General features: G+C 55.2%; 1 protein-coding gene across 5 annotated transcripts in view; it reads right to left on the reverse strand.

The window, feature by feature from the left end:
• Window positions 1-1,387: 1,387 nt before the first annotated feature.
• Window positions 1,388-27,490, reverse strand: part of GRK3 (G protein-coupled receptor kinase 3) — a 31,976-nt gene continuing 5,873 nt past the window's right edge. For 3 of the 5 annotated variants that reach the window (XM_088135052.1, XM_025169141.2, XM_025169140.2), the window contains exons 3-22: window positions 21,364-21,437; window positions 18,897-18,998; window positions 18,518-18,592; window positions 18,142-18,203; window positions 17,430-17,481; window positions 16,514-16,605; window positions 15,736-15,835; window positions 14,914-14,992; window positions 14,458-14,588; window positions 13,850-13,944; window positions 13,420-13,527; window positions 12,456-12,522; window positions 11,860-11,960; window positions 11,306-11,372; window positions 10,684-10,779; window positions 10,218-10,380; window positions 9,366-9,502; window positions 9,163-9,276; window positions 3,461-8,459; window positions 1,388-2,271 (exon numbers count right to left, since the gene is read on the reverse strand). In XM_088135052.1, the coding sequence (XP_087991178.1) occupies window positions 8,298-8,459; window positions 9,163-9,276; window positions 9,366-9,502; window positions 10,218-10,380; window positions 10,684-10,779; window positions 11,306-11,372; window positions 11,860-11,960; window positions 12,456-12,522; window positions 13,420-13,527; window positions 13,850-13,944; window positions 14,458-14,588; window positions 14,914-14,992; window positions 15,736-15,835; window positions 16,514-16,605; window positions 17,430-17,481; window positions 18,142-18,203; window positions 18,518-18,592; window positions 18,897-18,998; window positions 21,364-21,437 (1,877 nt within the window). In that variant the 3' untranslated portion in view covers window positions 1,388-2,271; window positions 3,461-8,297. Of the gene's footprint in view, window positions 2,272-3,460; window positions 8,460-9,162; window positions 9,277-9,365; window positions 9,503-10,217; window positions 10,381-10,683; window positions 10,780-11,305; window positions 11,373-11,859; window positions 11,961-12,455; window positions 12,523-13,419; window positions 13,528-13,849; window positions 13,945-14,457; window positions 14,589-14,913; window positions 14,993-15,735; window positions 15,836-16,513; window positions 16,606-17,429; window positions 17,482-18,141; window positions 18,204-18,517; window positions 18,593-18,896; window positions 18,999-21,363; window positions 25,659-27,490 lie in introns of those variants that run through there. The other 2 variants (XM_088135054.1, XM_088135055.1) reach the window with 2 other exon arrangements.

The following is a 27,490-nucleotide window of genomic DNA, read 5'->3' on the forward strand; positions in this document are numbered from 1 at the left end:
AATGCAACATGTTAACGCTAACTGCGCGTTCCTGCCACGCGGGAGCAGCAAAGCCAACCATCGCTGAGGAAAGCCTGCTGGTCTGTCAAACCCGATCGATCGCTAGGAAATCCTGCAGGCCTTCAAGGAAACGCACGGCGCCGCGATTCGTGCCCACTGCAAGACTCAGGAAGGGCTCTCCGGCCCACGAGGCCTCTCTCTTCCCAGCAACCTCCTTCTTCTCACACAGACGCAAATCGCTGCCTCCTGGTCACCTTTCAGTTTCTGACCTCTCCAGATTTGGGGTGCACAAAGGCCCCCCATAAAAGGGGAGCACCCACATCCCCAGGCTTTCTCCGTAAGCATGTTAAAACAACTTTTAAAAAGGAAACAAATTTGGATGCTTAATAGTCCATGGTGTCGATTTCTACAGGACCCAGGAGGACCCCAGCCCCCCACATCTCCCGAGGTCAAATTTGGATCAGCTGCTGAAAGCCGAACCAAACATCAGGCCCCCATCTGCCCAGCAAATTTCGATTAATCAGGCAAAATTTTAAACATTTCAGTTTCTTCAGAAACACCTAACGTTTCCCCCCCAGCTTTCAGGTTTTCAGGAAAAGTGCCCCTTGCTTTTAAATTTTCCGATGTCTGAGCTGGCTTGTTCTCACCCGGGGCGCCCTCCTGGGCTGGGGCTGCTTTCCCAGGACGTGTCTGGGTTCGGAAAACAAGGGTCTCGCCCCCCCGGGCTGGGTCCTCCAGTTTTCCCCAGGGATCGAGAGCAAGGAGAAGACGACCAGTCCTGGGAGAAAGGAGGGCGGGACGGCCCCTTCTTCCCAGTTCAGTTATTCCCCGGCCAGAATTCCCTGCCCTCGGACCGTTGGCTGAAGGGTTTGCTCAGCCATTGCTCTCAGACGTTCTTGCAGGCTGTTCTTTGTTCCTCTCTAAAAATAGCAACCTGCTGACCCTAAGCCGTGCATTTCGGGGCCCAAGGCAGACGTCCATCCCAGAGCCTCCCAGATCCTTCCCCGCTTCGCCCCCCACGCAGCCGCAGGGGTCGCCTACCTTCTCGATCAGCCCCCTGGCCAGCAACAGAGTGGGCGGCTTCCCACACAAACGACCCCCGGCTCTAGGAGCAGCTCCGGGTTCCTACCAGGCAGGAAAAGCAGACAGCAGGAGGAGGAGGAGGAGGACGGGGGGAAGTGGCTAGGAGGTCCCCTCCCCAGATGAGAGCCAGCAGCTGAACAGGAGGACATGTCATGGCTAAAAATACACCCGGGTGTCAGGCTGCCGGGGGGCTGAGTGGCAGAGCCAGAGAGAAAGAGCAACCCGCCCGCCAGCTGGGCCCCGGGAAGGGGGGACTGGGCGCCCTCTCCCTTGGGCACACCCTGGGGTCAGCATCTGCATGTACAACCCTGGCGCACCCACCCACCCACCCAGCCTGGCCTCTGAAGGAAGAACGGGGCTGCGGAAGTGGGCTCGGAGTAAGAATCCTGGCTGCAGTCGCACAGGCTGAATCCCACGGAGCGCGGCCACCCAGGAGTCACCATTAACCACAAAAAACTGACCATCCACCACCACTTCTAGATCTTACTTCTCACCCCGGGATGTAGAACTGCTGGCTATTCATATTCATTTGTGGAGGCTTAGATTGCTAAGTGCGTATTTGTGGCAACTAAGCCGTGTTCTACAGTAGCCTACTTTCTCCAAGAACATCAGGAGAACGAATATTCCATTTCTGCCAAGGGTTAAACAGAATTCCAGGTCCATCTGCTGCCCAGAAGTCTTGGTTACTGACCAAGAAGGTCCCTGGATCCTTTTCCAAAGCCCCCTTTGGCCATCAACCAGGGACAGGCCCATTCACACCCACACTGCTCGATTTCCAGGCAAAATCCCAAGGAAGAAACGCAGCTGATCATGACCACCATTGTCCAGCCCAGAGGAATATGGCTTTGCCCTTTTCTGCTGGGCAGAGTTGGGTTTCTTTGCCAAGCAAACCGTGTGTGGTTGCCAAACTTCTGATTGGCCCCTGCTCCTATGCTTATAACAGGAGTTTGATTTGAAGGTCTTAACCTGTAACACAGGTCATCATCCACCATACAGTATGGTGAGTTTCAAGACCATGGGCATTACTATTAAAAACAAGCATAATCTTATTAGATAAGAATGACTTACTTGGATGATCAGGATGTGCAGTTGCGTTCACCAGGAGTCATTCTGCTTCTGCTGCCCAAGTGAGTCACTTCATCTTTTCCACCGAACCCAGTGCAGCCACTCACACCTTGAGATCATCATCTGGGATAAACCAATGACCCAGCTTAGAAATAGCCCTGCCATGGACATGAAAGCCCCACCCCTCCAGGTGCCAGAAATGCCAGCAAGAATCATGTAACCACGAAATGTAAACACAGCCTTGAAAATGCTCAACTTTCCTTTCAGGAAGGAAAGGGGAGATGGGCTGAGGTCTCCAAAAGGTGGCCATCCAAGAAGTTCCTTCTCCTGGTTTTCCAACCTACAAAAACATTTCCCCCCTTCTTTAAGCTTCCAAGAGCTCTCTAGGATAATGTTTCGGGCAACATCTGTGGTTACTAGATACCCTGAAAAACTGAGCCATCGCTTGCTTTTGGGGAGGAATGACCAAGGAATTTGGCCAGCCCCATCAAAAGCATTGGAAGGGGGAGCTGATTCAACTGCACAACTGGCTGCCAGCTGTTGTCCCTCCATTAGAAGCATCATGCTCACAATCGGGGCGTTGGCCAACTTCAGGATTTGGTCAGAAAGGACAAAACAGCTGAGCCTACGAATTGGCTACTAAAAACGAGACCAAGCTGGCCAGCCTGGATCTCCAATAGGAACAAGAACGGCCCTGACGGATCAGGCCAAGGGCCTCCCTGGTCCAGCCCCTAGTGCCCCAAAATGGCCAACCAACCGTCCCCGACGGGATGAACCGCACAGGGGGAGCACGGGCCCAACGGTGGGCAGCAGCAGAATACGCACTGTCCGCTCACAGCCCTCTCCCACGCTCACGTGGGTAGACCTCTATAGCCCCACAGAAGCAGACCCGAAGGGGGACCCTGAAGCTACCTTCCTCACCAAGGACGTCCACATGCAAAGAGGATGTTGCGTGTGGTGGTAAAGGCCCCAATCCTCTCTTTCCAGCCTCACTCAGCATGTGAAAATGTGATTAAAAAATACATATACATATCTATATCTATATCTGTATCTATCTCCAATAGATGGCAGCAGACATTCACTTCTGGGGGAAGAGAAAGTTACACGAAATCCTCAAGTGCTCCTTTCTATCCTAGGCGGGTAACCACCTGAAGCCCAGAACCTGCAGAGGAGACCTCCTGACGGTTCTCCTGAGGATGCAACTCTTTTCCTCGCCCAGGTCAGGAAAGGGACGCAGCCCAACCCCGCCTCTCGGTCATGCTTAAATAAGTAGGGCAGAATTACTGAAAAATCGATAAATAAATCCGACCACCTTGCATCGGTTCACATCAGAGAGAGGCTCAACTGCAGCGTTTTCAAGGGGAGGGGGGTACCGCCCGTTCTCCGGCCTGGAGCTGCGAAGTCCTTTCCTTTCTGCCCTCCTGCAATGTTCCTTTGGTCAAGAATTCCAGAAGCGGGATCTCCCATCGCGTCAGTCTTCTTCCAGTTGACTTCATGGCACGTCCGTCTGGTTTCCTCCCCAGCGGCAGCGGCGGCAGCAGCAGCAGCAGCAGCAGCAGCAGCAGCAGCAGCAGGGAAGTGGGTGGCCTCCGATTTCTCCTGGGGAGTTCTCTGACTCCCCAGCCTTGCCGCCGCCTCACATCCGTGGATGGGCCGGGCTCTGTCCTGATCAGCCTTCCGGCCCAGACAAGGCCCTGCTGGGCTCAGCTTTGCGGAGTCGTGTCCGGGAGCCCGCCTGACCAGCCTGGCAGACCTGCAGCTCAGCTACTGGCACCAAAGGCTAGAAGGCGGCGCCACCCGTGGAAAGGCCCTCGCGTTCCCGAGATGCCTGAAGCCAGAAAAGGGAGACCTTTTTTTCTCTGAACTGGTTTTATTGGAGACGGCAGGACAAGGTAAGTCCGGTTTAAACACCAAGTTTATGAAAACTGTAATAAAAAGTTATGGAGTCCAACTGGGGAAGGATCATCGTTGCTTAAATAACGTACAGAGGATGTAGAAGAAATTGTACAGGGAATCGAGTCAACCAAAATGTCCGGACTTAAAAATAAATAACATAAAAATGCCTCTGAGTTAAAACATAATTCTTGGATTTTGTTTAATACTTCTGAAGATAAAAGTAACTGAATGCAGTACCAAAATAAAACTTTGATTTTAGTTTAACACTCTAAAAAAATTAACAAATTATTAGATGCTCTAATATTCAGTAGTGCTAAACCACATAATATTTACATCATGGAATATACCAGCAAGCACAAAAAAATTCCCTATGTTCTTTTGGATATACATACATTTTTCAACATTTTTAGATATATTTCTCCCATTTTTGTGTAATACTGAAAGTAAGCAATATAACCTTAAGATTTTCAAAAATGTATATTACTGTCAACGTTTTTTTATCAGTTCTTAACCAGAAGTCCTTTCTCTCTACAGCACAGTTGAAAATACATTTCCTTCCAAAACTGTACTTAAGAGTACGCATACATCGTAACTCAAGATGGTCAAGGTGCTCGAAAGCAGATCTCCAACAGTGCATTGCCCAAGGAGGAAAAACTGTAAATTGCAATTTGCCTTCAAGAGATGCTGCACGGATGTGCTATGACGGGAGCTCTTAACCTTTTCCAAATCAGTGGGGTTACAACAACGGCCCAAATCCTACGGGAAGGGCTGGTTTCGCAGGAAGTCGCTCAAGCAACCGATTTCGCTTCGCCTGGCCCACAAACGAGCTGCAACTTCTTACAGACGGACAAGAAAACCATTTTGAAGTTGTGCTGTGATTGGCGAAACTCTGGACAATCCCCAGTGGAACATTCTACGCCCCCCAGGCCTCCAGAGCCGGGACATATTATTTTTTCAAGCCAACCCGGTCACCTTACGTTCCCCTTCGCTTCTGCACAGGTGCACAGAACTTGCTAAAACAGATGCACGAAACAGCGTTTTGCACAGGCCCCTGGAGAGCCAGCAGATGGGCCTCTGGCAACCAACGGGGGCCCCACACAACACCCCCATCCTTCCACTTTGGGCCCCCTGGAAGGGGGAGGGGGCCTTCACACTAAGGTCAATACAGTGCTTACACCAGGAGAAGCCACTGGTCCAACCCTAAACCAAGGACAGATGGCCAGATATTATTCCCTTGGAAAACTGACCGCCGGAAGGGGCCTTCGCAGTCCAATGCAAACAGGACTCAGCCCCCTGTTCTTTCTCACACACATCCATTCCAGGTAAAAACAGTAGATATCATCATCATCATCATCGCAATGTTCTTCCAACATCGCCAGAGGCTCTAAAATGCATTTTTGTGCTTTAAAAATATGAAAAACAAACGCTTACCTCTTCCCTTAAAAGAAAATGCTCTCAAATGCCTAACTGAGCAGTATTGCAGACTTAATTATCTTCCTCGGCTGCAACATAATCCCACTGACAGAAACTGGTTTTGGTAAAGAACAGCTAACCCCCTGAAATCTCACTTTGGCTCCTGGACCTCCCATTTGCTTTAAATTCATTTGCAGGGGGAGGGAAGAAAAGAACTCCAAGAATTCAGCTTAGGATTAAACACCTTTCCCTCTCAATGAGTGGCATGAATTAAGACCGCCACGCCAAGGGTTCCTAGGCCAGATACTTGGAAAGCCCCAGCTGGGCTTATTTGAATCACCTGGAACCCATGAGAAGAAGGTAATTTTAAAAAGTGCTTTGCAAGCCTTTGCTTTCAGAAGTTAGTACATTTCACATCTTCCACAAATCAAATGCCCAAATGAAAGGCCTGGTTTGCTAATGGCCAAGCAGGCCCCTGTCAGCTCCCTGGCTGTGATTCCTCCCCGTTCCAGCCCAAGGGGATGTTAACAGCACGCCCCTTCCTCGAGACCAAAGAATATGGAATCAAGAGGAATTCTTGCCCAACCTCCTTGGGGTTGAACGCAACCAGCCCCTCTTGCACCAGGGAAGGTGAAATTGCTTATCCTTCTAAAAAAATAAATACGCGGCAGCTGAACTCAGATTCTCACGAACACAAGCCTCTCAGATAGCCGAGAGTGTAGCAGATCTGAAGCCGTGTGGGTTTATCACATTCCTCTCCGCTGCTATTCCCCAGTGGTGCCCTACAGTTGCCCCTGGAATGAACAGACACACACACAAACACGCACGCACACACCCCTAAAATAGCTAGGCTAATCTGAACAATAGCTTAATCTCTGCCATAGTCTATCTGGGTCTCAGCTGGCCAACGTGTCCTCCCTATGAAGCTGATTCCCCCCACTGCCCCTTAAAACAATCTTGCATTTCTTCCACACAAGTTGCATCTTCCTCTTCACAAAAACCTCTGGAGGGGGAAAAAAACCCTTGCAATGTGGCTAGAAAACACAGTGCTTGCTAAAAAACGCTCTCCTAAATAACGCAGCATGAGAGCACCACCCCAACAGCTTCTCTCGGCCGGGGTGGGAGAAATCGGAGGAGGCAGATTCTCTCTTAAGCCAAGCGTGGGGGGGGAGAGGGAGGGGGAACAGCCGGCCTGGGAAGCGAGCCCCCGCCCGGTCTGGTCCGTTGCAGGCCGCCAGCTGGCCAGCCCAACAGGCTCCAGGGCTTGGCCACCAAGACCGACACGGAGCTGGCGATCCAAGAGGAGGCCCTCCTGTTTTTAAACAAACACTGTAATTTCAGTTTTGCTGTAAACAGACTCCTGGAGAGCCTTCGGCAGCTTCAACGCAGCCCTGGCGTTTGGACCAGGGGAGGCCAGAAGAGAGCTCGCACCCTCCCCGGCCCCTGCTTCATGCCCGGAGACCATCGGGCGCTTTGCCACGTCCTTGGCTGCAGCCAAACCCCGCATTCCTTTGCAGCCCCTCCACAGGAGGACCGGGGGGGGGGCAGGCGGCTGGCTCTCTTGCCCCGGACCAGCGCGAGTGCGAGTGCAGTTAGGGTCCTGCCACAAGTTCGGCAGGCCTCCTAAGGGGGTCTCTCGGAGAGCGTTTCAGATGCCGCCCGCCATCAACAGGGCTCTGAGAACTTCTCAAGGGCAGCTCACTAAACCCAAGCAAAAATGGCACAGGAGGAGAAGGGGAGGGAGAGCTGGCACGGTGCCCGCACACCAGCCGATTCGCACTCAAACCGCCTTCCAGTTCCGGAGCTGGGGGGGCTCTTGGGGGCTTTCTTCAAACTTTCAGACCACAGAAGCTGCCACGGAACAAGAGCCACGTTTCAGGGCTGGCGAGGAGTGGCGCCGACTCACAGCTGCCAAACCCACCCTGTTGAAGGGGGTTCCAAGATCATCTCCCAAAGGGAGAACGATGGCTTCCCCAGGGCCCACGCGCAGCCAAGATCCCCGGCAGGCCCAGGCTCCCATGGCCAAACTGCAGGCCCTATCCTGAAACTGCAGAAGAGTTGAGCCAGGTCAGCCGGACGCCTGCAAGCTGCCTCTCGCCTTCACGCGCCCCACGTCTGACTGCTGGGTTTAAAACGTTTTTCTAAAGTGCCACTAAATCGGGATGGAGAAAGGTCATGACAGTGTTCATCGTGTGCCTCTCCTGCGGCACCCTCCCTCGTGGGTGAAGAGGAGACAGACACACACACACATACACACACACACCCAAGTGCACCATCCCCCATTTCTCCCCAGCCGGGCTTCTGCTTGCCCAGCCCAGCCCCAGGTCAAAGGAGCAGGACCCGCTGGCAGGACAGGCAGGGCAGCTGGTGAGGGGGACGAAATGAGAGCCCGGTCACTTTTGCCTAAAAGCAGCAGCAGCAGCAGCAGCAGCAGCAGCAGCAGCAGCACAAAACTGGAAGCCACACAAAACACTTCAGGTTCAGCTGGTCAGAGGGTGTGAAGAGAACGCCCCGGTGAGGCCAGATGTCCAGATGTGGCAGGCAGGCGCAGCCAGGGAAGAATCGCTGTGCCCCAAAGGTCCAGAGCGCCATCTCTGCCCTGGGCCCAAAAACCCAGCAGGCGGTCGCCATCTCAGATGCCAGGGCCCAGGCAGCTGGGCTCCTCCGGGCTGCGCTGTGGCATCTCCCTCCGGGTCACCTCGCCCGGCGGGGCAAGTGGCCCTTGGCTCCTCCCTGCCCCGGGCTCTGCCCTCTACAAGACCCCCTCTGGGCAGCCGAAGGGAGGACAGCCGGGCAACAGGACGACCAGGCCCGCCGGCCAGTGTCCCTCCCGCAAGCCGTTACAGGCCGTTGCTGTTCCTGTGGCTCAGAGGGGGCTTGGTGACCTCCATCCCCGTGGAGCATGATTTATTCAGGAACTTGGGGGCCCTTCGCAGCAGCTTCTGTGCCTCCATGAACGCTTCCGTCAGCTCCTTCTTCCACTGCACAAACTCGGGGTCGCTCTAGGAGAGGAAGCAAATCGACGCTTCAGCACCCGCAGGACTGACCGCAGGACGGTCCTGACGCACGGACTCACTACGACCTGGGAAGCGTGGGACTGGGAGGAGCGGCACACTGTGTGGCATAGCGGCCGACGCGCCATCTGGTCCAGCCTCCAGCACGTCCCGTCAAAAGGCTTGCGGCAGAGGGCTGTAGCCCTCAGCCTCGGTTCTCCAGTCTGCAAACTGGGCGTGTTCTAGGAAGCTGCCACGCAGCGCTGACAGAACACCTGCTCCGAAGACTCGCTGCTCTCCCGGCTGTGAAGCCCGGAGCCCTGGAGACAGCGGGGCACGCAGCGAGCTTAGCCCCTGGGACGCCTGGCCTCGGAGCAGCTGGCTCCCCAGGAGAGCTCTGCTGCTTGGCATGGACCGAAGCCACCCTCTCTGCCATGCAAAGCACGGCCCCCCAAACCGCCAGGCGGCCCTCCGCCACCCAAGCGTGGCTCCTCTCCATCAAAGCTGGCACGCTCGTTAGTTAATAGGGATTACGGATCAGGTGCGAGTGAGAAACAGCAGCATCGCTTTTTCAGCTCCACCTCTGATGCCGCAGGAGCCGCAGAACGGGAGGGGGCGGCCCAGACATTCACTTGTTTATTTCCAATAAATAAACTCCCCGCGACCTGCGCAGGGACGCAGCTGACTCCCCCAAGCCGCCCTGCTCGGTTACCTCACACTGCAGGACAAACTGCTTCCCTCCTTTGATTCTGAGCAAGACGCACGTTTTGTCCTTGATCTGCGTCTCCTCCACGGAGAGTATCTGCTCCATCGTCAGCAGGTTTTGCTGGGGGCGAAAGGAATCCAGAGGTTGCCCACCCTTGCGGCCAGAGCGCGGCGGGGGGACCCGGGGCCGCAGAGGAGCACCCCACTTACCCGGGACTCCCCTTCTCCTCGCCACTCCAGCCGGTTTGGGAAGAGGTAAAAGTAGCGCCTCTGCCACTGCGTCAGGAAGGGGTTGCCCAGCTTCAGCATGTAGCCATGCACGATGCAGTCTTTCCCGAGGGCGTAGTCTGCGGCGGGAAAGCGCGCCGTGAGCGGCGGAGCCGGGAGGGCCCCGTGATGTTCCCCGCGGTGGGCTTGGCGGGCTTTGGAAAGGCCTGGAAAACCCTGCGGAGCGGAGCGTGCGCCGGAGGGAGGCCTCCCGGACCGTGCCTGGGCCGCGTGGCGCGAGAGCGGCTGCCCCTTTGCTGCCTGCTGGCAACTGGGCGAGGAGAGGGCCAGCGCAGCCTTTGCCCTCGGGCTCTCGGGGCCCTTCTGTTCCGACTCAGCTGACGCGGCTCTTGGGTCCAGAGGTGCTGGAGGACACCCCTAAATGCCAACTGCCCTCCCGATCTCCCGGGCCTTTACAGCTGGATCCGGGAGTTGTTGCTAGCAGCAGATCAAACGGCGCGCCTTTGCCTGAGCCATTCCCAGGAGTCAAACACGCCTCGGTGCCGCCACAAAGGGGCGCCTGGAACCCACCCGTCCTCTGAATCCTCCCCAAGCTCAAACCTTCCCCCAGGCCACTGCCTCTTTTTGAGCCGTAGCCAAGGCTGGGCACGTACCTTTCCACTGGGGGCTTTTTAGAGAACCCGCATCTGGTAAGGAAGCCTAGCGAGCCACGGAAGGCTATGCGCCCCACCCCTGGACGGGAGGCAGTCTGGTGGCCCACCCTGCCCGCTGTGAGTGGGACCCGGGTCCCTGGGGCAGCAGAGCTGAGCGCCCACGCCGGGGCCGGGGCATTACCTTCCTCATGACCCAGCTGCTTGTTCTTCGCTCGCTTCCGCATCTCCGCTTTGTCTGTGTCGGCATTCACCGCCTCGTACACCGTTTCGGCCACTTCCTGCTGCCAACGCTCGGAGATCACCAGGGGAAAGTTCTTGTACAGCTCCTGGTCGCTATCCAGCAGCTGGTGGGAAGGGAGAGGAGAGAAAGGAGTCACTTCCAGAGCCATCCACCAGTCTGCGAGTGACGCGCAGCTCATCCTCAGCACACAGAGAAGCAAACCAGCAGGCTAGTCCTCAAGAGCCACCCTGGCCTGGGACCTCCTTGAGCTGCGATGCCAGCCTCACCCCAGCCATGTAAGGCTGAGGTCATACGGGATGCCCAACGCAGTACCAGCCCTCTCCCTCCCCCACACCTCTGTTTATGAGACAGGCCGCAGGGACCCCCAGAATGGAGCTGTCCTCCCCCCCAAAGGCCCCCTGGCCACCTTAATGCCCTTTGTGTCTTCTTCATCGAAGGAGCCGATGTCAAAAGCGTCTGCTGCATTCACTTCTCCCCTCGGGGGAATCAGTGGGGGGGAATACTGGCAAAGCAAGGAGAGCAGAGTTACAAATCCACCCCCCGTGGAGATGAAAATCCTTGTTTTTTACTTATTTATAAGAGCAGCACTGGGTGAGAAGGCTTCAGCATAAACCAGGTCTTAGCAATCGCGTTCAAATTCAGCAATGAAGCGCCATCAAAGTTTTCCTTCATAATTTCTATGGCTTCATCGTCCGTCGGGTAATGGGGTCCTCACACACTCGAGACCTGCAGCTTCCAGATGTGCTGAATGGCTGCCCAACACATCTGGAGGGCGTCAGGAGTGTCCCCGATGGGCTCTGAGGGCCAGAGGTTAAATTCGGAGCGGGAGAAAGGGGGAACTGGGAAGGCAGGAAAACGCAAGCGGGCACGTTGTCAGGCGGGGAGCCAAGGCCTCCATTTCCTCTGAGGGCCTGCAGAAAACTGACTCGGGCCACCTCGGTCTCCCTGCCTCCGTGGCCCGAGAAGGCAGCCTGTCCTGCAACAGCGCCGGAAGGTCCTCTGGCAATCTATGGCATGAAGAGGCTCACCTTTTGCAGGTAAACATGCTGCCAGTCGATCCCTTGGAAGAAAGGGTGCGCTTTGACTTCCTGGGCACTGAGGGATGAACCACAAATACAGAGTGAGCTTCACAGCCCCGAAGCTGCACAGCTGTCCTGGCTCCTATTTAGAGTGGCTGGATTCAGCCCCGCAGCAGGAAAAATAGAGGCCTCCAGGGATTAACTTCGTAAAGGACCCAATGCCAGGGATGGGGGAGAGAGTTCAGCCGCTGTAATCCCAACCCAATCAGAGCACAGGTGCCCGCCATGCCAGGATCCACCTGATATGGCAGGCAGGCAAGGCGGGGGGCTCTGAGAATACTTGGGCTGAGCAACCCAAGGGTCCTCTTGGGTCCGGGGCTGGCGGGAATGGACTGGCTGGGGATGGGGGTATTTTCTACCCGCGATTGTTTCAATTACTTGCATTAAGCAGCATGAGGATTTTTTTTTTTAAATCAGGGTTCTTTAGCCAATTAGACTGGGTAAATATCCAAACCGCCACAGCCCTCGTTCCTCTGCCTCAGGCTCTTCCAAGCAGGACTCACCCACCACCTTGGCAGCCGAGCCTCTTGGTAACGTCTCGCTGGAGAAACCCTTCCAAGAGGGCCTTGAGTTCGGGGGAAAAGGAATCCGGCAGTTCCACGTTCTGGGGAGAAAAGAAGGGCTCAGTGCTCCGGCAAGGGAACCGGCCCTCTGCCAGGAGATTCGGATCGGCCAAGGCACGCCTGCGCGCACCACAGGCCCCCCTGCCAGAGATCTCCGGCTCCCCCGGAATGGGAGCCGGGGCGCCCCACGGGGCTGCCAGTGCGGAATTCCCCTCTGAAGCCGGAGGTCCCAGAGCGCCTTCCCAAGGGCCGGAGAACGGAGCCGCGGCATATTCAGATTAGATTTCACGGTTCTCGCTGCGCTGGGAGTTTCCTTGGAGGAAAAGCTTCTAAGCCCACCAATGCAATAAAATAGAATGCATAATGCCGGTGGTGACCGTATTTTTGTCCATGTTTTTAAAGTGGCTTGGTGAAGTTGACTGTAACTAAAAGGCAACACGCCAAACATTTGGAGCCGGCTTTAAAAGGGGTCCGTGCAAAGAAATGGGGGGGGGGCGACACGGTTTGAAACACGAACTGCTCAAGCCGCTGCTTACCACGGTGAGCGTCATGCGGTCAATCTCATGCTTGTCTTTGGTTTTGTGCTGCCTGAAAGGGCTGTGCCTGCGGAAAGAACACCCAAAGCACAGATTCAGCGGGGCAGAGAGGAAACACGGGGGGAGGCACCCTAATTCCCCAAGACGGACAGAAGACCCAACAGCTGGCACGTATGGAGAATAAATGCTGGACGTGCACTTGTGGGACTCCCCATCCCGGACAGACGTGCCCGATGGCTCACACACCGAAACGATGGTGCCCCAAAACACCGGCTTCACCAAGAGGAAGAGGGAAGAAGGCGCTAGTCTAATCCCCAAACGCTTCTCGGCTGCCCAGAGCAGGGAAGCACCTCGGACGTCCCTCCCGGCAGCCTAGCCTGGAAAGCCTGGCCCCGCGGAAGGAGAAGCGGACGCCTCCGAGAAGGGAGGCTGGAGCCCCAGAGCGAGCCCTCCGCTTTCAGAGAGACGCGGCATTCAGCGATCCCAGCGGCAAACTCAAGCCTGCTTCCTCGGGCTTTTTCCGGCACAGCCGAGGGAGGAGGCCTGCCTCTTTCGCCTCTGTCCGCGGCTCCGGGGCCTGCTGTTCCTCTGACCAAGGTGAGAAGCCATGCTCACCCTTCCCTTCCAGAGGCCGTGAGATCCTAGGCAGCTATCCTCGGGCGAGGCAAACAAGCCTCTTCCCTAATCCCCAGCTGCCCTTAGGAAACTGTCTATACGAGACAGGGGAGCAGTACTTTCATTCAGCGTTAATGCTGAGGTACTAACCAATTAATGCTGATCCCGAGTATTATCTCATCCCCCAAAGCCTGCGGAACCCAGCGGCAAGCTTGCTCTATTCCAAGGAGTGCATTTCCGCTCAGTCCTCGATCCAAGGCTACGTCATCTCATTCTTTACTGCAAAATTATACCTAACAACAACATCCCGGCGGAGAAGGCTCAGCCAGTCCGAGAGGGCAGGACTCACCCTCGGAGGAGCTTGAAGAGCATGCATCCCAGGGAGAACCAGTCGGCCGTGCTGTCGTACGCTGTCCCCTTCTGCAGCACCTCTGGAGCCATGTAGCCGTGAGTTCCGCTGGGTAAAGGGGTGAAAATGCGCGAGTCACTGGGGAGATCCACAGAAGTGACACGGACCAGCACGCAGGGTGACTAGCAAGACCGTCCAGAGCTCAGCACCTACGTCTGGGCCAACCTCTTGCAGCAGAAGAGGTGGGGTTACTTGCTCCTTGACGAGGGGCCCCAGGGTCAAACCCTGGCATTGCCCATTGCCAGGATCGAGGGGTAGCTGCGGAGGGAGGGCGGAACTCAGGGCTTGCCCTAAGCCCGCAGGGGAAGCGTTGTCAGCGTTTCCTGGCAGAGCACGTCACACTCAGTAGTAGTGTTCCCACTCTACTCACACGCTGGCGTGGGGCTTCTTTTTGGAGAAGTCACAAGCCAGACCCAGGTCAGATATCCTCACATGGCCATGTTCGTCCAAAAGAATATTTGCCGGCTAGAAAGAAACCAGGAGGCACCTGTCACTCTGCAAGTGAAGCAAGGAGATGCTTGCCCAATGGAACAGCTCATCAAAGACATGTGCAAACACACAGGAAAAGTCACAGACTGGCTGCAGAGTCAAGCACAACTCTGCGCTAAGCCCTTCCACTGAGACGTCCCAAGGAGAGCTTAACGAAGCTCCAGCTTTAGGAAGAGGGTGGCCAAGAAGAAATGCAGAAGGTCTCTGTAAAACCCAGAACCTTGCAGACTTTGGTACCAACCAACGTGGACCGGAGAAAGAGCTCCCTCAGCAGACAAGCCTGTGGTGTTCCTTGGAGAAACCGTGACAGTCGCCGCTTCCAGCACAATCCTGCTGCTCTCTTTCCACCTCCGTTTTGGCCGCAGCAAGGAATGCCCAGGATGAGGCGTCTTCAGGGACACGGCGCTCGTCACAGAGGCCGTTCTGACAAAGCCACCAGTTACCTGCCTCGGCCTCCCTGGAGCCTCTTCACCTCCCAGCAGCAGTTACCTTCAAGTCTCTGTAGACCACAGAGCGGCTGTGCATGTGCTCCAGCCCAAGGACGATCTCGGTCGCATAGAAGCGCATCTCCTTCTCCGAAAACACTCCGTGCTGCGAGAGGTGGTAGTGCAGGTCTCCACCTAGGGCCAAGAAGGTCCAACTTCAGCAGCAGCTCTGTGCGGAAAATCCTGGGTTCAATCTGTACTGTCTCCACCTGCGCGGAGTACTCGGCGCGGCCGTTGCGGACAGCCACGGAGAACCCCGCTATGGCAGTCGATGGCCTGGCCCGTCTCCACCAGGGACCGGCTACTTTCCATGTGCCCAAGAGTCCCACCAAGACTCCCCTGCTGCCGGCACGCGGGGGACCAAGTCAGACCCACCTGACTTATCCTGCTGTCCAGCGCCTGCCCAGCAGCCTAAACTTGCTTCACCCGCTCAAACCCCCCCCCCATTGCTCCTGTTTACCGTTCATCAAGTCCAGAATGAAGCACAGCTTGTCAGGCGTGTGGAAGGCGTACGTCATGCACACAATGAAAGGACAGTCCTGGGTGGGGAGAAACCGAGGCTGGCCCAACGCAAAGAGCCTTTCCCACCCCACATTATCTGGGCCACCCGCAGGGAGGACGTCTGGCCTGAAAGAGGCGGGAGAACCCGGAAGCCGCTCACGGGACCACAGGCACAACGCCCCCCCACCACGAGAGGCTATAAGCTGGGACGGGACCAGCCAGCGCTGGGAGGAAGCCCCTGCCATCTCCTCTCTCTGCCTTTGGACATGCCCGCTCAGCTCCAGACGGGCCTCACGCCTTTCGGCTTGACCAAACCGGGGGCCCCAGTGGCAGAGTTATGGACTAGCTTGATGATCCCCCAATATTTCCACAAGAGTAAAATCGGGGGAAGTAGTGCAGAAGCACGTCAGGCCTTCCCTTGCCGGCTGCTCCCAGAAGACCTGCAGCTTTTCCACAAGAGCTTTTTGTAAATCCACATCCGTCAACTGTAAACTTTCAACGCTCAAAAACGTTCTCTCTCTAGAAACTGAGAGGGCCCCCACCCGGAGACGGGGGGGACAAAGCCGCCCTGGCCCGTGTTCCTCTGAAGCTCGAGTTGAGCTTAAGGGCGAGGAATCTGAACCACACAGAGATTCCTCCACCTCTGTCCTTTCAGGGCCTACTGACCCATCTTCCCCGACAGGCTCTGAGGTCAGACGCGCTCTCTGGATCGCAGCTGAGGTCCCCATTTCCCCCTGCGCTACGGCCTCGGACCCAGCCAGGCGAAAGGCAGCGCACTCACCCCGGTGCTGACAAGGGAGAGCATGATCCGCTCATTCAAGGCCAGCGTTTCCCCTTGTTTCATCTTGATCCTCTTCTTATCCAAACACTTCATCGCGTACCTAGAAGGTTGTACGAAGAGGCTAAGGGGGAGCTCCCCAACCCTTGGAGGCCGCCAGAGGGGAGAGCGCCCACGCCGGCAGCACCAACGGAAAGAGCAGGGCCTTCTCCTCGCCTGCTCCAGATCCTTCACCCAGAGACAAAGAGGACTTGCGCGGTGATTTGTTGCTTTACGAATGAAAAAGAATCAAACCCAGGGGCTTCTCCAAGCACAACCCTCACTCTGCCCATTCCTTGTTTAGAAACATTCAGAGTTTATGCCTATTTGTCCAGCTGCGCCCAACCCACGCCCTCCGCGAGGGTCCAGCTCACCCAGCTTCATGCTCATAGCTGGAAGGAGCGAGTCCATGTGGGCAACACCAGCGCAACAATTCTTCCCACAGTTAAGCAGTCGGTTGCATTTTATGTTTGGGCATAACAAGGGAGAAAACCTATGGGCCACCCCTCCACACACCCAGACCCACACGCACCCTTCCCACGCTGCTGCCCTTCCCAGGTCAGCTGAAGCACAACTCAAACAACGGGGCAAGAAGAGAAACTCTTCTTCAAATTTCCGGAGCATGGGGAGAACTATATTCGCAAGATGGTAACCCCCACCCTCTCTGACTGCTCTGTTTTCAATGGTTTTGTCTGGAACAATTCAAGCTTCTCTCATCGTAAATGCGAGCAACGCAACTGACATTTTCCCCGTGTCTGCTTTACGGCAGCCGTAGACCTCTCCGAAGCCCCCTCTCCCGATGATCCGATGGACGCTGAAGTCATTCATGGTCAGCTGCGGAGAAAAGAGGGCAAAATGGAACCATTCGCCTCCCAAGCTCAGCTTCCCGGGGGCGCATTCGGAAAAAGCCCCCTTCATCCTTTTGCTTTTCAGACCTTGAGCGAAAGACCGATTCTTTTCACGGGGCAAATCCTGTGGAGAGTTGAGAGGACACAAGGGGCTTCAGGGGACAGAGGGCACCCGTGAAACGTGAGGGGAGGATTCAGTCAACCACGGGAACCAGGGCTGAAAGCGTGGGGTGGGGTGGGGGTCCCAGTCCTCAAATGCCTCTTCCCCACAGTGCTCAGAAACTGCGCCTTCATGCCAGGTAAACCGAAGTGTGGATGCGGGGCCAGCTAGCCAGGAGTCCTAACCACCAACCTCCCTCAGCTTTGGAGGTTCACCAGTGAGTGGGGTACGGCAAGGCTTTCTTTCTAAGCCAACAAACATCGGGTTATGCCTAGCAGGGGGTTGCTAAGAAGGCAAAAGAACCCATCCTTCTGAAGAGGGGCCTCTCCTGTGGCCTACTTTCTCTTAATTTAATTTCTTTAATTCACTAAAATCCCACATCCCGTGGACATTAAAGCTTTGCCAAGCAAGATGGCATTCTGAACACTTAAGGGACAACTCCTCTCCGTGGTGTCCTCCCAAACTGGAACTCCACCCAGAGAACATTTCTGGATCCCATCAAGCGGTTTATACAACCCGCAGCCAACAGCCACCACTCCGTGGTCCACCAGAAAGTGGACCGTGACTCTGCCCGTCCTGATTTTAGGAATGTACATGGAACAGCCAGCAAAATGTCAGGAACGTGCCCCAAAGGACCAGCAAATACTTACGTGAATGTTCAGCTCTACATTTTTCCACTGGCAAAATCTTGTAAACTTATCACTGGAAACAAGAAAGAGCGAAATAGCTATGGTCCGTGCCCACAGTAAAAATAAAACTTTGTCCTAAGATGAATTAGAAAACAAAACCAAACCACTTTAAACCACTTAACCATTTTAAAAAAGCTCTGTGGATTAGCCACTTTTTCTCAGCTGGTGTCCTGAAATCAGGTCTTTAGCAGCAGTGCAGAACTCCTTCTTCTAGAAAGCATTGGGGCAAATCACTGCAGAAATAACATCAGGCTTCCATATTTCCTAATCCCCTAAAATTCCCATTTGAATTGCATTCTAAAAAGTCTTCAAGTAAATCCTGAGGGAAAAAACCGAACACTGCAATTCAGAGAACTCAACAGTTTTTTTTAATTATTATTAAAAAATAAAGGAGTGCTTATTTCTGAAAAGTCTCTTTGTAGGACACCCCACATATAACTCAACGGTGCAAGTCAATTCAATGTCTGGGGTGCAAGTAGCCCCAACATTTCTGGAGGGCCCCGTGTTGGAGAAGGTCCGCTTAGACTCCCACAGCTAAGCTACAGCTTACACCCTTCCATAACACGCAGAGCATCTGCCCCCCCCCCGGCGGGCATTTGTTCCTTCCTGCAGAGACCCCCCAGGGCCATCAGGCAGGGGGCTGCAGAGAATGAGCACACCACCCAACCCTTACCTTTCCAGAAACATATGGAAGATGGTTCCCCGCAAGCTGTCACAGATTTCTTCTATGTAGGGCTATGGGGGGGGAGGGGGGGGGAACCAAATATTAAAACCATGCTGGTATCCATACCATAAAAACAAGACTAAAATCAACTTTCCCCAGTCTGGTGAATGATTTGGGGCTATGCCGTTACTGGCTGAGGATGATGGGCTTCATATTCCAACACATTTGAAGGATGTCAAGTTGGGAAAAAGTGATTAAACTGAGTCCACCTCACGTCTGGACCAAAACCTTAACCGTTCCATGCTTTCTGCACAGTAAGTCACTTTTGCCCAGGGACTTACTAGAGCTGTCGTTCTGCAAAGACGCGAACGAATTCCACGCTCACCTGGAAAAGGGTTGGCGGGACCTGCTTCTTGGCGAGGCGGGACTGCACGTGGCTGACGGTTTGTTTTGAAAACGGCTGTAGGGAAAAGGCTTGTATTTATTCACCCGTGTATTTCTTGGGCTGAAAGCAGTTTGCAGTAGGAGTGGGGCACCCCCTTCCCCCCTTGGGGCTAGAGAAGCAGAACGGGGCGGCTCCAATGCCCTGCACCAACACTGTAGCTTAAAGATCAGAAGCCCCTTTTTCTAGAGCACGCGCCAAGGCGGGCCGCGCAAGGAGTCTCAACTGCCTTAGGCCAAGTGCGTCCCCTCAACGACCGAAGCTTCCAAGCTGGGCGCGCTCCCGTGCCCAACCGCTACGGACTCCTGGGGCTCATACACACGTGCGAGCAAGACAGCAGCTCCTTCATAATGTAGGTGTCGTAGATTTGCCGGCTCCTGATGAGACGGTCCTCCTCGGAGTCAAGTTTCTCGTATTCTTTGATCTGCAAGACCCAGAGGTGCCAGCGGGTCAAGCGACGGCCCACGCCCCAGCCAGAGGGGAGGGAGCCTGATGCAGCGGGACCCTCTGCTCCTTCATCCTGCCACCCTGACCAGCCTCCGGCCAGCGCGCTCTAAAGGGAGGAGCAGGAGCACCTTCAGGGCACACTCTCTGCAGGTGGCGCGTGTTGTGCCTCTGACCACAGCACCCCTCCCCATCCAGGCGCCAGGCCACATATTCGTAATCGGACGCTGCCGCTCAACCAGGGCCTGCCAGACTCAGTCCTACTTCTGCAAGAGCCACGCGGGCTGCGGGCCCCGGGGGGCAGGCAGAAGAAGCACCACACGCCGCCTGGACCTTCCTACCAACCAGTCAGGGCATACCAAGCCCTACAATGCCCACGCCATAAGGGCTCGAGGGCTTCCTCATTCAGATGGCCGCCTCCTGCACCTTCAGGCCGACTGCAACCCTTCGTGCTGAAACGTGGAAGGCTTGAGGCCAGCAACGTTTGGCGGCTCTCGGCACGCCCAGAGCGCCATTCTGGGCCTGAACCGCCGCTGCCTCTAAACAGCACCAGCCCTGCTCCAGGGCGCTCCCCTCCTGGGGCTAAGACCGGAACGCCTGGAGGCCAACCGTGCAATTCACAGCGCCCGGCTAAGTCACAAGTCCGTGGGGCGCGGGGGACTTACTCGGTGGGCAGCCTCAATTCAGGGCCTTCAGAGCCGCAGAGCGCGTCTGCAGGACTCAGCAGCCGGCCCACGCACCTTCCTAAAAGCCACCACGAGAAAGCCCAGGTTAGCGGATGGCTAAGCGCACGTTTTGCAGCTGGGGTGAATCGTTCCTCAAAACACGCTTCGCTGTGGCTCCTGGAGCTCCTGGAGCGTGGAAGCGCTCGACTCCTTGCAACACATTCCTCTGATCCGATCTGCTCTCCGCTTAAGTGCGCCGCTACCCCACCAGTAAATTCTCGCCCTCGCGCTCCGCCAGCAGGTGGAAACAGCCTCGCGCCTAGAACAGGGCAAGTCCGTCCGGCGTCGCTTCATCCCGCTCAGAGCTATTTAGGTCTCTGACTCATCTTGGCTGGGCTTGGCCTAACGCGAAGGAGGCCCCCGACCTTCCCTCCAAAACGTCCCGCAAGGATATTCCAGCCTCTGCTAATCCTCGGCCGAGGGCTCCGGGTTTCTGCCAAGCCACAGGGGCTGGGGTCTTGAAAAAGGAAGAGCAGCGGTTCCTCGACTGAAGCCCTCTCCCCTTCTCCTGCCCAGAACAGGAGGGGCACGCTGGCTGGCACGTCCAGGCAACTCTGGGTCACAAGAGCGGAGGGCCTGCAGGCCGCAGTCCTCACGGGGGAGCTCCTGACTCACAGGCACGTCACCGGACGGGGCCACCTTTGCCGGGAGGAGCACAGCAGCTGACGCCCGAGCACCGATTCCTTGGGTGCAAAGGTCCTCCCTCGTCTCTCCTCCCAGCCTCTCCTCCCACAGCGGTCAAGAAATGACCTGTTCTTAATTTGCCAACTAACCAGTGAAAATTAAGAGTATCTGCTTCTCGTCAAAACTGCATAAATGTGTCTCTGAGACACTGAAGGAACTGCATAGTGTAGCCCTTCGTGTCGCTAGAAATCAGGGTAGAAAGAAAGATGGTGTAGAAACCAAGACGGGTGACGACCCGAAGGCCCCGAGTTTTAAAAGGGTGGCAGGAACGCCCCTGGAAAAGGCCCCTGCCCCTTTGAGTCCCCACCTTTCCCAAGTCAGTTTCATCTGCCATGCTTGGCTTTGTGTTCCCCATGACACAAATACACCAGAACCCGAACTGTGGTTTCTACATCTAAATTCTCTCATGCACAACTGTCATTAATCCACAGCCAAGACTGTTGAAGTGGCACTCATCAGCCAACCACCCAGGACTGCAGTGCTCTGCAGACGTATGTCCATCTTCAAAAGTTTGCTACGCGAAACCCTCCCAGGGCACTGAAGAATAAACAGATGGATGCACGCGTGCAATACGGAAGTAAGCTCAACAATCACTATTTGAAGCACGGACAGACATAGGTTGCAATGTTGCAAAGAATCCACCCTGTGTTTTAATTTAATGTTGGTCCTTTATGCTAAACACACTCAGTTCCTTTGCTTTGCCTTGTAGCAAAAAAGGAAAAAAAAGGCAGAACTGAAACAGCCTAAAAGGAAAGTTGTTTAAGCAAGATATAATGGTGATCAAGAAAAAAACATTTTTACATGCACAAACCATTCATGAACTGTGAGCAATTCCTTCCTGGACAGATACTTAAACATAGCAAGACTCTTTTCGTCACTTCAAAAGAAAACAAACCCTCCAGCTTTCCGGGAGGATCAGAAAGGCGCAGGTCTCACCTCTTCGTAAAACTTCAGCTGCGGAACTCCTTCCTCGACGTCCGTCTGGCAGAAGTCCCTGAACAGCAGGAACCCTGGGAGACAAGCAAAGGGCACGATCACAAGAGAAGTACGAAACGTAGCCCCAGGCAGGACGTCCTAACACCCGGCTTCCCTATCTGTCCCTCAAGGAATGGGATTAAATGGCCCCAAAAGTCACGGCCACGAAGAACAGAGAGAGTCGGTGGCTTGCAGGGAGCTGCTCGGCTGCTAATAGCCAGCCGCGTCCTGGAAGAGGAGAAGCCGCTTTCATCAGCAGGATGCCAAGGAAGAAATTAGGAGAGGCAAAACCGAGGCTCTACCTGGACGTTATTAGAATAAACATAAACCATGCGAAAGCGTTCGCCAAGAGCCGTGAGCGAGGGTGTTCCTACGGACATGCAAGCACGAACGCTGCATGGACTGGATCGCCAGCCGTGGTAGCCGTCCAAGGCACGCCAGTCCGCGGGCACTGCCTCCTCTTTCCCCACTTGGCCTTGGATGCCCCACCTGCACCCCCCCAAAACACACGCGGCTGCAGCTTCCAAGTACCACCAAAAGTTGATGCTAAACTGCACCTCTTAATACGACAAAAAGGAGGACATTGTTACAGACAGAGAGATAAATCCAGAGGATGCCAGGTTGTGGGAGAGCCACTTACGGTCAAAAAACATGGGAAATAAGCACATTAACTGTACTTAATTTGATCTCTATTAGGGTAAAATTAAAAGTAGCCTCCTACTTCTTACTTCCCCGCTCAAACCCTTTTGGGAGCGTGGCCCCAAAGTTCAACTGAGGCTGGAAAAAGGTTGTACGTTGCCGCTGAGATGACCCGGATCCAGGCCACAGCTGGAGCTTCTCCTCCGATCTTCCACCAGCTGCCAGATCCCACTCTTTCCAAGCAAAGAGAGGGCGAGAGATCTGTTCCCCTGGCGATCACACCTGGGATGCGTCTCGACGCCGAGTTCAGAGCCCTCCCAGTGTTTTTGCCTGGAGCCGTCCTCAGCCCACCCCGGCGGTTCCATTTCTACGTCAGCAAATATGGAAATAATATTAAACCGGTTGACTCGCCCACTCTGGGCAGAGGTGACTCAGAAAGAGCAGATGGATTCCTACATCACTCAGTATCAGCATACGGCCAATTAACGCTCCGAGACACAAAGCCACGAGGAATATGCTCGTTTTGCAAAGGACTGAAAAAGCCATTAAGAAGTTTAACATTTGCTGATGGATTCAGGGGCAGCCTCAACTTTGTTTGCAGAGGAAATGCGGACATTTGCAGGGAGAATATGGCAATTTTCTTGGCAAGGCTGATCAATATAGGCGTACGCTGTTTGCCAGGACAGAATTATTACCAGGATATACCTCCCTCCATAAACACCGGCGTTTATCGTTCAGTTATTTCAGGGCTCTCTTTGCACTGGGGTAAACTTAACGCAGCCCTCCCAATGCCTTTTGATAAAAATCCTCAGCGTTTCTGGTCGCTGGTCTCGGACACTTACCCCCTTCTGAATCTGTAAGCTGTCCTCTTGGGGTTGACTCTCCCACGGCATTCACTGCGTATTAACAAATGGAATAATTCACGCAGAAAACAATGCAGGCCCCCCCCCCATCTAAAGTATTATCACAGCAATATGATGAACGGTGAATGATCAACAAATCAACCAAATAAAACAAATATTACCAAAAAAAATCATCTCAAATTGGCAACATTTCTTTTTCTAACACAGGTGGGCAACCTGTGGCCTTCAGGTGGTGAAGGACTACAAGGCTCATCGTCCGACCTCACTAGCTGGAGCTGGTAAGAGCTGAAGTCCAGCACATCTGGAAAGACAAATCCGGTGAAGGGTTAAGTTCCTTTAATGTGTCTCCTAGACTTAGGCTCCATTTGGTGGGCAAGGGATGGGGACGAACCTCCTGGGTCACTTTAGCCTTCTACGGCCAGGATGGGAGAACAGTGGATTAATCAACAAATGAGTCTCAATCTGAAAAGCGAGTGTGCTGTACCAAAACGCCAGGACTATTTTTAAACACATTCTATTTTCACATCTGCTTCCTTCATTTAGCAGTGGCGTTTCATCTATATTGTCTTTTTTTAGAAGGCCGTGTTTTCTGTCTTCTTAGCCCAACAACAAAGCAGCCCTGCTCCCACATTAGCACGGAAAGAACGAACAAAACTCAGCCTTCGGAAACATGGCAACGAGACAAGCAGATGCTGCCACAATCAGCTACGGACCCGCTCAGACCGCCCTGTTCTTTCTGAGCTGAATTTGGCCAGGAAATTCAGCACCTTTGGTTCCCGCTTCTTCCCCAACCTGGCGCCCCTCACGTGTGCTGGCTGAGAGCGTCCTTTGGCAGCTCTCCACACCCAGGACAGCAAGGAGGAACGTGACTGCACAACCGCCGGTCTCGGGGCAGCCCTCCCACCGGCCCGGCTTCCTAGGAAACTGCAGTTCCAGACTACGGGGAATGGCCTGCCTGAAGGGCTGTCTGCGTCCCAGCTGAAGCGGCCCCAGAGGGCTCCCCAGAGGTAGCAAGATCTCCTACCCAGATGCCCACTTTGGCAGCTCCGCGGTCCCTCAAAAGGTCACCTCTGTCTCCAGCCCAGCCCAGCCCAGCCCAGCAACACCCTGGCCCGAGTGCCAACGAGCCTCTCTTTGATGAGAAGTCAAAGCAGAGAAAACACACACACCCATTGTCACAACCCCGTGTCGCTTTTGCGTCCCTTTGTGCGATTTCTTGCCTGCACCCTTCAGCATCTTGCCAGCTCAGAGCCCTCCCAGCCAGCAAGGAGCGCACGGGCCCACGCTCCACATCGCCGCCTGCGCCCATTATCCGCAACGGGAGGACTGCCAAAGGGTAGCCTGTCTCCGGGAGAACGCGCTCGGCCGGCAAACTGTGCTGTGACGGAGCCACAAAAAAGAACCCCACGCTGATGCTATAAATTAGGACCAAGATTAAAGGTTTATAAAGAAAAGTGTTGAATGGGGCTTCGGAGGGCAGCCTTTGTGGAAAAGAGAACACCAAAACCTCTTCCATCTCAGTGCTGCCAGTCGGTCAGGAACATCTCCAAATGACAAGAGCAGAGACATGGCGATGTCAGCCAAATGCTCCCCCCTCCCCACAACTTCCCCTGCCAACATCCACAGGGTGCCCCCCTCCTTCCATTTCTCTGGGTGCTGACAGCACACCGAGACAGAGAAGGCAACTCCTGCAGTCAAGACCAGGAGACCCCAGACGTGGGACCTCGTCCCAACTAAGTAAAGCAGGCCAGGCTAGAGGCCGGCGGGGGCAGACAAGAAAGGCTAAAGGCATCTCCTGGGGGCCCTGCAGCCCTGCCCAGGCGGGTTCCCTGATAGGCTACGCACAGCCTCCCAACTGCAGGTGCTCACATCAGCCCCAGAACCTGCCCGCCTATTAGCCCTTCACGGCAGACCAGACTAGGACACCAGTGTCACGCATGCGAATGCTACTTTTATTATAAGGCCACAGTAACAGAATCTTGCAGGTCTGAATGCGCTCCCCCCTCCCTCTCTTTGTCTTCATGAGAACCAGGGAGGGTCAAGTCTGAGGCGCTTTCTCGGGTTACAGTCCTACCCTGGACTCAGATTTCTGTTATCCGACTCCTGTCTCGGTCGCGGCTCCTCCTCTGGTTCCTTGAGGTTGTTCCTCCCGCCCACTACGTTGCCTGTCCAGAACCCACAAGCCCGGCTACCCAAAGCAGCCAACTTGATGAAGCGATGCCGGGACAAGGTGTCCGGCAGCTGCTTCTCCGACCTTCGACGGTTATCACCCCCCGCCAAGCAAGCAGCAGCTAATTTTAAAAGACTTTGCACATTCAAAACAAGTTATCCTTTTAAGAACCCCTATCCCCTTACTGTAAAGCGGGTGGGGGGGAGTGGATTTAAGTCAAGTGCTTTCAAACTCACTTTTCACCTCTAACCATCGGCGTATTCCCCATCGCCCAAACCAGCGGCTGCAAAAACCTTGATAATCATTTCAGAGTCCAACCAAGTTTTAAATAAAGGTAGTGTGAGTGACTCCCCTGACTGAAACAAACAGCTCCCCAACATGGTTTCTGAGGATGCCGGCAGACAGAAAACCGCTTTCAGACCAGCGCGCCCAATCTAAGCTGCCGATAAAGATTTCACCTTTCCCGGGAGCCAGAGAAGGCTTCCTGCAACCAGCCTCAAGCTACTGCCTCAGCACAGGAGACAAACAGCGAGCCCGTGATTCCTTAAATCCCAGTAAAATAAAATTGGAGCAAGAAGGCAGTGGTGAAAATCCCCCCCCCCCCCGTTGAAGATTAGTAAACACAGAGAAACCCCTGGAGCAATTGGGTGGATTATCCAGAAAGCCATGCTGAGAGATTTGGCTTTGCAAGCATTACACATCCATTCAGCGTCTGTTCGGGTGTTGTTTACATTTCTAAGGGCAATCTTACCCAGGATTTCTACAAACCGAGTTGCTGAAGGCAAACCCCGCAGAAAGGAAGTGCTGAGCCTGTCACCCACGCTCGCTCTCGCACACACACTCACATGCAGACGCACTCCGGGTAACACGAACACCCACAGCCATACCATAGCCTCCCTCAAGGAGGTTTCAGGGGCTGTGAAGGTGAGGAGCAGGCGAGGGTCCGGCCGGGCACCTCCTGCCTCGCTCTGGCTCTGGCCCTGCCCCTTTGCACACCGCCGTCCCGTTGGGTGGGCCTGTCCAGGAAGCCACTAAAGCTGGCCAGAGCAGCTGGCCTGAGCCAGGATGCTTGAAAGCAGCTCCCCTGAGCCTCGCCAAGGGTTAGCAGCCGTGCGAATTGCTAGCAGGAGAAAGGGCTACCAAGCAAGGCCGAGCCCTCAGCCGCCCACTCCTCATCAGCTCCAGCCACACATTTGCACCCTGGCATGACCCCTCCTCACCCTTCCTCCGAGGAGCTTGGAGGCACGGCTTTATTTCTGCGCGATCCTAGCAACGCAAAGCCATGGTTTCTTTTAGCCACGATGTGAGGGGGTTTCGGAGCAGTTTCCCACAACAGCAGGATCGATCATCCAAAAATCCCAGCCCCGAAGGATCTGCCAGAAGCCCTGAGTCTGCAGGCGGGCGGAGGCTCCCCGGCCAGGAAGGCTTGGCCAGTGCAACAGGTCACCTTCGGGAGAGCCGCCCGTCTCTCCTGCTGCCCCTTTGCACGAAGTGCTTCAAAACCGGCAGCTTCCCAGAGGAGAGACCAAGCCAGTGTTGTCTGCTCAGAAGCCGCCATCCTTGCCCTGCCTAACCCGCCGCTCTGGGGAGGTGCCGGGCTGCAGCTCCATCATCCCCGGCCAACGGGGGCTGTAGTCCCACACCCTGGGATCTAAGGAGATGCTCGCTCCCTAACGCGGCTGCAGAAAACGTGCTCCCCCAGGCCCATCAGGGCAACACGACACAGTTAACAGGGACAACAGTTAAAGGCAGTTCAGGGACTTCGGAGGGAGCACAAAGTCTGCTTCCCGGCCAGCCAGGCCGGGGACCTCAGAGGAAGCCGTGGCACAAAACAGCCGCTTCGCTGCCGATAAAAATAGGGTTTCCGACAAAGGCGTTCTCTGAGGGCCGGCCGGCCGGCCGCACCCACGCTTCCTATTTCGTTCAGCGAGGACAGGGCCAGGGAAGATGGGCGGATCTGACCCCGGGAAGCTCTGCTCCAGAAGCCCCCTGGAGATGCCACAGATCTGCACAACGGCCGTCCTGAAAAGGCTCCCTGAACAGGGTGCCGGGTTGTAAGAAGTTCCGGGCCAGCCTCACAGTGGAGCTCAGCAAGCCGCAGCCTGAACCTGAGAGCAGGGCCAAGCCCCTTCCGCTCGCCTGGGGAACGCATTTCTAGCTGCTTCCCTCAATTTTCCAGTTATCCGCTTTGGGAAAGCAGCGGGGTGCCGAGGGGGAGCCTGGCGAGGGCAGGCCTGTCGGTCCAGGACTGCGAAGCGGTGAAAGTCGCTTCAGCGGGGAAGCCCTCAGCGACAGCCAGACAAAGGCCAGCATTTGGCTAGTCCGCTTGGGGTGCAAGGGCCGTGGCAAAGGCGACGCTGCTGCTGCTCCTCACGACTGCCCTTGCCCTCCGGCGTGAGGGCCGAGACTCCGTCCC

This window comes from Python bivittatus, unplaced genomic scaffold (assembly GCF_059951505.1).
Source record: "Python bivittatus isolate LINGU-HERP-01145 unplaced genomic scaffold, Pbiv_v1 ctg000100_np1212, whole genome shotgun sequence".
In the NCBI taxonomy this organism is placed as follows: domain Eukaryota; kingdom Metazoa; phylum Chordata; class Lepidosauria; order Squamata; family Pythonidae; genus Python; species Python bivittatus.